The 12,294-nt window shown below is 32.3% G+C and overlaps 1 protein-coding gene across 1 annotated transcript; it reads right to left on the bottom strand.

The window, feature by feature from the left end:
• Positions 1-9,339: 9,339 nt before the first annotated feature.
• On the bottom strand, positions 9,340-11,637 carry LOC145094252 (uncharacterized). Its single transcript, XM_079032538.1, has 7 exons — positions 11,403-11,637; positions 11,117-11,341; positions 10,680-10,772; positions 10,485-10,586; positions 9,997-10,287; positions 9,697-9,778; positions 9,340-9,562 (listed from the first exon to the last, which is right to left on the bottom strand). The coding sequence occupies exons 1-7, from the start codon at positions 11,586-11,588 to the stop codon at positions 9,552-9,554; spliced, it is 990 nt and encodes a 329-aa protein (XP_078888664.1). The 5' UTR covers positions 11,589-11,637; the 3' UTR covers positions 9,340-9,551.
• Between the last annotated feature and the right edge of the window lie 657 nt (positions 11,638-12,294).

Here is a 12,294-nt window from a genome sequence, read left to right as displayed (position 1 = left end):
GGATTATAATCATTATCTCTGTCTTTGTGTTGTTTCCTGATTTCCAATTTATGACGACTGAAAACAGACTACAATTGAACACATCAACTTAGTCCAGGCTTGGCCAAGCGCTTAAGGTGTCATCACTAAATCATCGAGGGGCCCACATATATCGCTTCTATCCTCTTAGGGTAAAAGGAACGGATAAACATCGACTCATATGCTTGCATTATTTACTCATCAAATCACACACAACAATACGTTCTATAACACCAAGTTATTGGTGCGTTTACATATTATCAATGCGCAACCTGACTCGTAAACAACAACTCATATCTCTTTGTTTCAAGAATATAAGATATTATCATCTCATAATCACACGTGATAAAATCCATGAAGTGATTCAAGTAAGCGTGGGTTTAATCCAATACTGTAATCTTATTACAGGAGTACTCATGAACACTGTAGAAAAATTTTGCTATGTCTAAACGCTTTAGACAATCCTACAGTCGGATTCATGACAGTCTAGCTTCAATACCTACTTCCAAAGTATTTATCGACTGTGGATGGTTTGAATAATCTTGTTATTCGGGTAGTCAAAATATGCAAAGTGAAACACGAGAATGATAGAATCCAATATGGCCTCAAAACTTTTGAGTATAAATAAAAGACTTATTATTTAGTCACCATATCGATTACACATTATTCATTGTATAATGTTTCAGTTAATGAACTTATTACTTGAGTCAGTAACAATAGTTGTATTATGCTGCTAGCATGCACACTATGTTTACCTGTTGTCCTTACTTTGTGAAATATATCAATTTGAACACATTTCAAACGATGCTCATTTCACAATTCCTAATCCCTATTAGTAGTATAAGAATACCAAATTCTTGCCACTATTAGAATAAGTTAGATTCTAATATTTTATGCAATGATCCTTTTGTAATGTCATAGCACCAAAGTCACCAAGACTTTGCGAATGAAATTACAAAGTGCTCTATTGGAGATTGTTACAAGACAACTCTATAGACATGAAGTCTCATACTCAAAGTACATTCCGTTGAACATCCTTCTCGCATAAAAGTTTCTAATCTACACATAGATTCTTAACATCCAACTCCCATTTATGGAAACATTTCCATATTTACCATATGCAACTCGTTCTAAATAGAATCCTATCTGTTCATAATAATGTCGATATGTTCCATCCCTTACCATACTTCCAACTACCCACAAGCGACCAATCCTTGGCGAACCTTAGATCGTCTTTGACAGTTGTTTAACTAATTTTAGTCATATCCGGTTCTGGTCCATTTCCCTCTTAATGCCGTAGGCATTTGGAATAGACATATTAGATGAATATTACAACATATGCAATCGATCCTATATCCGAAGCGGATGGGATACGACTCATAATGTCTTACATAAAGACATGGTACTTTCCCGGTCTCTTGCTATAATATTGCCATATATAGAATTTTCTTACGTCGAACCTTTTCAACATAACATTCATATATGTCCTTTGACTAAATTTGATTAAAATTTCTTGATCTAAGCTTTTAGATTTGAAATGAAGTATAATATTTTCGCCCTTAATTATAGTAAAACAACTTTTTAACCTTTGCGACTTTGCGAATTGAAACTTTTGTTTTCTATAATTAATATTGTTAACTCTCAATAATTAACATAATAATCATGCTCCCACTAACATGATAATTATTTCCTTACCAGCATAACACTTCTGCTCCCGCCAGCTTTGACATGTATTCAGAAATCAGCTGGACTTCTAGAAATCAATACTTATCGACTTCCTTAACCAAAGTTCATATTTCTAATATGAGATGATTTGATGAGTACTTTATCTAAGCTTCTCAAACTCATACACCTTTCCAAAGATAACTCATATGTGTGTCTAAAAAATTTAAGAACTTAATTATAGCAATAAGGCCCAAATGTTTAGATCCTTTTGCCATTTCTCACAATTCGAACTCTGAAGAGGGATGCCGTAATCATAATTGAATTCGAGAAATGCAAATTACATAATGCTATCTTCTTAAAATCTTCTTAGTGAAAGCGTTTCCTAATAATCATTTTCATGAAGCGGAGAGAAACCCTGTCACTAGATTTTATGTACGTGTTCCTATCCATGTGAATTCGTCATAACCATAATCGCAAGACAATTATTGTGACAAATCCAAAGTCTTATGGATCGAACTTGTTCAATCTCGATCTCTTGCCACTTGGCAGCACGAGGGCCTACCATGTCTTCCAAGTCGTTGAGCAACTCACCCACACTTTTCAATGAACTTTCACTGATACAGGTTCTTTGCTTTTACGCAGTAAAATGAGGACTCGTAGAACTCACATGCATAGTTAACTTGTTAGGAATGGTACAAAAATAAGAATATGTCAAAGCGATAGGTTTACTCTTGATTAGTTCATAAAATCTTTTTCAAGATCTCTAAGACACCCACTGACCTCTTGACATATAAGATTATGTTGTCAAGAGACATTTCGCGATAAACAAATATTCAAGAGTTAGTGCGGATTCTTATTAAGACAAAAACACCACATAAAATTGGTCTTAGTTGGTCTTTGTCTTATCCAAGACATCATAACTTACCAATTTCAAAATGTGCAAGAGTGAGAACCATTTCTACTCTACATTTTACAATGTGTTACTTAAGACATATCACTCAACACACAATCTTGGAGTATGACTCTAAGACTTGACCTTTTTGGAATGAAATATGATTCCTCTTTTGATTTAACCATATTAGCAATTCCCGATTCCTCTTCTTAGTCATACAACTGCACTAAGGTGTCTTTAGAGGATCAATTGTGATATGGTTCTGTAATCACCAAGACGAACATAAAACATGATGCAAAGGTACTCTCCCTTCTTTTCAGATTGGAGAAACTTTTATCTTTCTACCTAATTAATTCTTATTATTCGTTCTGCTATTCATTGAAACTTTTCCAATGAATCAGAATCACACTTAAACTTTTAAGCATAACCATATTTACTAAACTTTTAGTAAATCATGACGAATAGCCTTATCGTTCTTTGTAGTGGACTTGACTAGTGCACAACTATATGTACTAGATACCCTAGTCCTTCACATGACTCACATCCATATGTGAACAAAGAATTAGTCTTAATTTTTTAAATACGAAGGTTCTCATTCATTATACAATACTAGTTATGTGATTCCAAGTTTCTCAATTGAAACTTGGGCGATAAAAATCATTCCTTATTTGGCAAATTTTCGATATTTCCATAAATAACATAACTAAGAATCACATCCATATTTCAATAGAAACATATAAACATCAAATTTCACTACTACCATTGAAAGGATATATAAATAAGACAAAACAAAATTTATTTTATTTATAAAAGTGCATAAAAAATTGTCCTTACTACTCAAGTACAAATGAAAACTATGCTACTAATTATTCTTAAGAAATCTATCATAACTCCTAAGTAGCAGCTCAAAAATCTGATCATCGAACCATGTGATCGAAATCCATTTCTTCGCCATCAGACTCAACTCGCTCTTCTTTGAAGCTTCATTTCTTTTCTTCGTTCCCACAAAACATCAAAATGAAATCTTATCAAATCATGTATTAAGAATCTACAAACAGAAACTTAATAGAGTTAGATAGTGGATTTACTTGCAGCAGAGCCATACATCTTGACTCTCCCATCTTTCAGATCTCTCAGGTAAATAGGGCAACTTGGTAACCAATGTCCCTTGTCTTCGCAGTAGAAACAAATGGACTCTTTGGCATTTATACATGGAACTATTCCAGAACTGGCTTTCCTCTTATGATCAAAACTTTTGACCATGCCCAATTTCTTTCCTTTAGGAGAAGAAACCATTTATGGGATATCCACGTCATTTCCTCTGTCCATGGCAGCTTGGGAAGTAGATCTACCAATCAAATTTGCCTTTCTAGTGTGCCAAATCATTGTTGATTCAGCATCAATAAGCAAATAGGTAAGATCAATGAGGGTCGCGTCGTGGTCCATCATATAGTACTCTAATGAACTCACTAGATGTTTCAGGAAGTAATCGAAGAACCCACTCAACAGCCAACTTCATCGACACCCAAAATTCCCAACCTATCAATGTGTGACTTCATCTTTAAGACACATGCACACACATATTTTCCATTTTCGTGTTTGCTAAGCAACAGGGCTTGAGTGACCTTGAACTTTTCAAGTTTTCTAACTTGTGGGTCAGGGATAATACTTGGAGGAGGTGGAGGAAGTGAAGCATGATATCCATTTCCATGATCCAATCGTGGAACATCATCTTCAAGTGGAAAGCTTTTTCCAAATGATTTAGGAAGACCATAGTTAGATTTTGACATCTACAAAAGGGAGAAATTCAAGTTAGTTGATTCAATCCTTAATATGTCACCCAAATGAAATATTAATGCTAGGATCCAACACAACATTCTACAAATTGGAAGAGGGAGCCGTAATCCAATTTTCAAAACATTTGAAGGTAGGTAAATGACAATTTACCAATTTCCACCATGAAAAACGAAAAGCAAAATTAGGTTTTAAATGAATTGAAACTCCTAGATCTTTTGAGATTCATTAAACTTTTCAATGGCATGTTTAATATCGATTATGCCCTTCATGTTTGTGACTGGGATGCCGAGGATCACAAACAAGTAAATAACCATGCAAATTAGTTTGCTACTATCGATGTCAACTACCACCCAATCAATGCGTTGGTTAACCACACACGCTCCATTGATCAATGATAATCTTACGAGAAACCCATTGCCATCCTTAATTGGTCCCATATTAGTGTGCCGGTTAACCACACACGCTCCACTAACGACCAACAAGGTGCAATGTGCAATTTCATGGATTAGCACCAACTTCACATCTTTACTAAAGTGACTAATATTTGGGAATTTATATAAGCGTTTAGTTACTTCGTATTTCATTATACTTTTAATGGAAGGTGGTATCCTATCCTACCCGTTCGGCTAATGACCCTCCACTAGTCAAGAGTGCGGTGGGTAAGAGTGGATACCTAATGTCGGTCATTTTACAAACCGCTTCCTTAAACACCCCTTATAGACCAACTTCGTGAATGAGGCCTACTAACGGTAAGACTGACTCTTTACGTATACATATATAATATATTAGACTTTTAATTTTTATAGTATAAGGTTGTATTTTACACTTTTAAAATACTATTTGGTTTAAACTATTAATAAATTAGACTTTTTAATTTGATTAATCTTAAACAATATTATTATGGATTTATTAATTCTCTCCTTTAGTTAAACATTTAATTAATTTAATAAAACCATAAGGGTGTAATTTGAACTATTCAAAATACTAGGGTTTTAGAATTTAATATTTCAAAATTAAACTTGTAATGGGACACATTTTGAAACTTTTCAGAATATTTGGGTTCAACTATTTATATTTCAAAACTAAAACTTTTTAAGATCAAAGTTAAACTATAAAACCTAAAGGGTATAATTTAAAACTTTTTCAAACTTACCAGGTTAAATATTTGAACCATAATAATCCTATAGTATCCATATTTAACCAAATCCACCAATTTTGATAAGGATATCCATACCAATCATAAAAAATCGATTTTAGGCAAGCAAAACGAGTTATGGTAGTTATCCTCATTAAAATATGGCTAGAAAATTGAAAATCCCGGCACCAGCACCCTGAACTCGTCGAGTACACTTTGGAACTCGGCGAGTTCATCCAACTCGTCGAGTCCCTACATGGACTCCGCGAGTCAGCCAGTCAGACAGCTAAAACCTTCGATTTTCTGATCTTTGGCAGTCCACTTTGCTTCTATTCAATAGAAAAACGACCTAGGCTCTGATACCACTGTTCAGTTATGAGCATAACATCAATCATATGGTGTACATGCAACCCTAATTGCTTTGATCTAGGTTATTCTAGTTTGAACATACAACATTAAATATCAAAGCATAAACCCTAATTACTAACATACAAATCTGAAAATCACATATGATTAGGGTTAGAGAGTTTACCTTGATTGTTATGTAGCAATAACAATCACAATCCTTCTTGATTTTGACTTCTGAAAGCTTAGTGCCCCAAGTGTTGCACCTCTAATGGAGTCACAAACACCACTAGCAACAAAGAAGAATAAGAGAGGGAGGAAGAGGCTTCCAAAACGTCCAAGGGTTCTCTTAGAAGGGTTAGGGACGTTTTTGGGGAGCCTTGGGGTTCCTTTTATAGTTAAGGCTCCTAGGGTTTACAACTTGGAAACCCTAATTCCCTTGCTTAGGCCCTAAGCAACACATGGATCCCTATATGGCACGCCTTGGACGAAATTCTATGGGCTCCCCATAGATTTTCGTCCATCCTATGCCAATAGGATCCAGTAGCCCAAACTATAACTATTACTGATTTACATAATCAGTCCCTGATAATTTAATTAGTCTCTTTTGATTAGCAAATTAATTCCAAATTAATTATTGATCAATACTTATTAAATAATATGATTTCTCAATTAATATATTATACTTATAATATATTAAAAAACCATAATTAATCCTCTTTCTCTATAATTCATCCTATTAGTTGCTATGGTGAAGGTAACCTAAAAGGACCATGCTCATAATCGGGTCAAGTACACACCAAAATAGTTATGGATTTAGACACCTAATCCATCTTGCCGGGGGGGGGGGGGGGGGGGGGGGGTATCAAGGATATACCTAATCAAGCCATATTATAGGATCAATCATCATCTCATCTATGGCTCATACATTCCATATATAGTCTCTTAATTGTAAACTGACTCTTGTAAAATATTATACATATGTATCGTGTTATACTCAATAAAACAATACAATCGATATTTTCATATATAGTACCTTATAAATACGATGGAAAATAAACACCTTAGATACGGCACCAATTGTCTATTAGTACGGCACATGTACCTAAAAAATTAAGCGAGAGCACATTAATTTGTTTGTTTTATCGGTTTGTGCATGGCTAACGTTTTTGAATTTTGTGATTTCATATTTTATGTTTTAGTTAATAAGTCCTTATTTGGTATTTGGTTTGACCGGATTTTATTGAGGTGTACATGGTCGTTAGCTTGCACATGGTCGTTAGCTTGCACCGTTAGCATGGCTTCATTCATGTTTCACGTGATATGTGTATATAAATTAACATTGCTAAAGATTATAAACAAATTGATTTTAGATTACATGGTAAATCGCTTGCACATGGTCGTTAGCTTGCACGCTATATCTTTTTTATTAATTAGATTGGTTGCATCATTCTTTTGATCGTATAACAATAAAGAATTTTATTGCTAGTGCTTTCCCATTTCAAAAAAAACATTTACATTTTTTGTCCCTGAAGTTTTTCCCGTCTTCCATATTTTATCATGGTTTTCATTTTTTTTAATAATGTGATACTTTATGAAAATCCACATTTCAAACCCTTAATTTTCCTACCTTTCATTTATCCAGTTTTGTTTAATTACTTTTCATTTCAGTGTTACTTTTATGTAGGGCTGTTCACTATTTGGATAAAACCGAATTGGCCAATTGGACAATTTGGATTGGACTATTTGGTTCGGATATTCGGATTTTTTTATTGGTTTTTAACAAAACCGAATTATTATTTTGGATTTCGGATTGGTTTTGCTTTATAAAATAAGAACCGAATAGTCCAAAAAAACCGAATAACAATTTGTTATGTATTTATTTTCAATATATCTATAATTATTTATTTTTTTAAATAATTTCAAAAGGTTATACCTAATAAAAGACATTAATATGTACTTTCTGTCAAAAGTTTTTTATCTAATAAATAATAAAATATAATATGTCTTCTTAGTGGTTGTTTATAAATTTTAAATCACAAGTAAATAATTTGTTTTTGCTTCTTTTGTAAAATTAGATCATATTATAATTCTATGTCATTTTAAAATGTTATGGTTTTTGAAAACCGAATTATAAAAACCGATTCAACCGAATTGTAATTGGATCGAATCGGATCAGATTTGAATTTAGTTTGGACTATTTGGATCCATATTTTTAAAACCAAAATCAATTTTGATTTACTTAATTGGATCGGATCGAACCGATCCATCCAAACGAACACCCCTACTTTTATGGCATTTATCCCCTTTGACTTAATTTAAATGCCAAATAAACTATTATAATACCTTATTTATCATAGTTAAGAAATTTTAATTATTTATAATTACATGTAACATTTAACTTCTAACTTGATTTACTTCCAGGATTTTTAGAAATTTCGCAATTATCTTGCTCTTACGTAATTTTCATTTCAACTATAATATATATAGTCTAGTATGTGCTCAGTAAAAAGATGTGATTTAAGAGGAGATAATAATGAAATTTGAAAAAAATCTTGAAAGTAAATCAAGTTAGGAATTGAAGTTTAAGAACATTATAATGAATATATCAAATGAAAAGATATATTATGGTGGGTTTTGGTACCTAAGCTTATATATATATATATATATATATATATATATATATATATATATATATATATATATATATATATATATATATATATATATATATATATATATATATATATATATATATATGCACGACTAGAAAAAAAGACTTTTCTTAATAGACGAAATACAACATACAACACTTTGAAGACAGACATAAAAGTCTGTCATAAAATTTATGTTATCTATCGTAAAATATCAGTGATTTACGACAGAAAAAAATGTATGTCGTATTTTAAAGAGTAAATTATAATGATTTTTATATTATAAGGAAAAGTTAGTGATATCAACACTACAAAAAATATGTCATTTAGTGGCACACAAAAAGTGCCACTAAAAGTCCAAAAAAATGCCACTAAAGGCTTCTCAAAGAATCAGCGGCACACTTAATAAATGCCACTAGAAACGCTCCCACTAAAACCTTTTAGTGGCACTTTTTGTTTTTGCTGCTGCAGTTTTTAGGCTTTCAGTGGCATTTTTTTATTTGTCACGGTAAAACAAATTTCTTTTGTGGCACATATTTTGTGCCACTAAATCTGATTTGATTTAATAATTTGTGTTGCTTTTAGTTACACATTTTAAAATTTTAGTGGCACTTATTTATTTACCACAATAAAAAATAGTGGCATTTTTTATGTGTCACAGTAGAAGAAAATTTTTTGTGGCATATATTTTGTGCCATTAAAAGCTCATGTGATTTAAAAAATTCATGCTATCGTATAATTAGATATTTTAAGATTTTAGTGACAATTTTATTTTCCACAATACAATTTCATCTATAATATAAAATAAAATGAATAATTAAATTGTAGCACATTACAAATAATCAAAATTTTATTATTTTTCATCAATATTTTTTTTTAACTTTTTGAATCGAATATCTAAGGGAATATCAAATATGTTTAAGTAAATGCTAAACATAAAGTAATGAGAAAAAGTTCAAATATACATATAAAAATAAAATAAAACAAAAAAACAAAGACATGATAGGTTGAATAAATTGTGTTATCTCATACTCTAGAATCAATGCTAGCAATTCCCTGTCAAAAAACAAAGATAATCCAGAATCTAGTGAAACAAGGCTTAGTTTAGAAAATAAATAATATAACACTCAACACAAATAAACTATATTTATAAGAACAAAGGAAAGACAAAAGCTCATAAAAATGATTACCATCATTATGATGACTTTCAGAAGATGCTCTCTGGTTAACTGAATTAGAGTTACGTGGACATGTAGAAGTGTTGCCTGGCATCTGAAACAAATTAATGAAAACATGTAACATTAATGTCCAATTCTAGATATCTTCTACTAGTCTTGTACAAATGTACACCAAGAAGAATATTCAGAAGGGCAAAAGTGGTCATTCTTGAGTCCAATTGGAAATATGATAATGGACTAATTTTAATGAATGTTTTTTTCGTTCATAGGGTAATTGAATAGGAACAATGCAATTATAGATGACATATGTACCTGTATGTTCATATTGCTAAGAATTCCAGACAAGTTTGCATTTGGGATATGTTCTTGGATGATATTTGCCATAACGTTCACCATAGTTTTTAGTTGTTCGACACTCGGATCATTAGAACAAGAAACAACCTTCTCTTTTACGGTAGGCATCCTTCCAACACATCTGATATACCCTCTTTTTTCAGGACCTTTAACTTTACAGTAGTCATCATTTGAAAAATCATCTACAGATCCTAGGGTATTTGATCCTTGGGTATTTGAGGAATCACTTGCAATGGCTTGTAGGGAAGTCTACATTATAGCAACATACGAAAAACATGACAAGTATTTCTCATCCACTGTTATTGTCCCACTTTCAAATGAATAGCAACATAATATAGCAACCTACTTTGAAAGTGGGACAAATTACAAGGTTTAAAACGAAACAAATAGTATATGACTTGATATGATTAAAAACATGTATATATAATGTCTAGGGAAATCATTACCATAACTTGAGCGACTTTTTCATTCACGATATTTCCATTTTTACGAGTGCGGGTTTTTACATATATTTGTCCTCGTGTTGGGTATACACCATTTTTCAATGCCTATAACAAGATGTAGTTATGTTTGATGAAAATAAATAATTTAAAAAAAAAAAAGACGATAATATAAGTCAAAATAATAAAATATAATAATACCTCTTCGTGAGCAAGTCGAGCAAATGATTTTGTCCCAGAAACATGGGGCTCTTCCATCTTTGCACGGCTCTTTCTCCTCAAATCACACATGCTCTACAAAATTATTTTCCATAAATTTACTTTATCTTTTACCCACAATAGCAATGTACTTTCTATTTTTTAGTGTAATTGTTTTAACTAAAAAGTAAAAGTAGGGATTCAATGAATAAAAAACATGCTAGGCCATTAAGGGTAACTAACTTTTTTTATTATTTTCCATAAATTTACATTATCTTTTACCCACAATAGAAACGTACTTTCTATTTTTAGTGTAAAATTGTTTTAACTAAAAGGTGAAAGTAGGGATTCAATGAAATAAAAGCATGATTAGCCATTAAGGGTAACTAATGAGTAAAATGATAAATTCCTTAGTTTATGTAAGAAACTAAATATATCACCTGATATTCTGGAGTAAACCAATGAGTAACAAGTTTTTTAAACTGAGTTGGGTTCACCCTGTTATCTTTCTCAGTTTGTTGTGCCACAATTTGATCGATTGTAAGACTTGAATCATATGCACGTGCTTTTAGTGAACCTTTCCAAGTCCTCCACTTTTTCCCCATGCTAAAAAGGATCCATTTCTTGATTTCACTTGTTTCAACCGGATGAATAACAAACTTGGCCTACAAATAAAGCTTACATGTAAATATAAATACACCATAATTTTGATTAATAGATACACACCTTAACCATAGAATACATATCTTCTTTCTTCTGTATAGGGATCTTCCTCCAATCATCATAATCTATTCCGACATGATTAGCCATCCTCACAAGGGTCCCAAGATATTGTACGAGTTCATTTCCTTCATCTCCTACCGGTTTTCCGAACCTATTAAATGTCACTACTATTTTTTGGGAGCTACTCATGTTCCATGTCTCGGTCTTTTGAGTATAGCCCCTTACCTTCTTTTGAGCACCTAATAACAAAATTAGCGACGACAATAGTGGAAAGGGCAGCTATTTAGGAAGCGTCAACAATCGAGGAAGCTTTGGCGATAGAGGAAGCGGCGGCGATTGAGGATCCAGCGGCGATGATCGAGGAAGTGGCGGCTATCTAGGAAGTGGTGATGATCGCTGAAGAACCTATAGGCCGACGACGGCGTCTGGCGTCAACGAATAGAGGGTGGTGATAGTGCGTTCAGATCATCGTTAGGAGTGGGAGAGTGAGATTTGGCTTTCGTTTTGCGTACTGGTTTTTAGTTTTATCAGGAGATTTTAATTTATCGGGAGGATTTAATAATAGAAGAGAAATTGAGAAAAGAAAGGGTGGCAGATTTTTATAAAATTTCTCATACATCATCTACTTTAATTTTTTAGTTAATTTGTATAAAATATAAATGATTTAGGGTTCTTCACCTGACACTATTGGGGTTTAATGCCCTGTCAATACAAATCTATGTGGCATATCGGGTGGCAATAAATTGATTTTTGCAAACAAGGAAAATTCCAGTGCTCTTTTACTTGTTGCAAGTCAAGTGATAACATTTAAATACTTAATATTAAAATTATTAACAAAAATGTAAATATCTTTTAATAACTTAATATTATTTATTGCAATTTGTAGAAAGCTTTG

This window comes from Lactuca serriola, chromosome 3 (assembly GCF_051521515.1).
Source record: "Lactuca serriola cultivar US96UC23 chromosome 3, Lser_US96UC23_V15, whole genome shotgun sequence".
Taxonomy (NCBI): Eukaryota; Viridiplantae; Streptophyta; class Magnoliopsida; order Asterales; family Asteraceae; genus Lactuca; species Lactuca serriola.
This window is presented reverse-complemented; position numbering and strand designations above follow the sequence as displayed.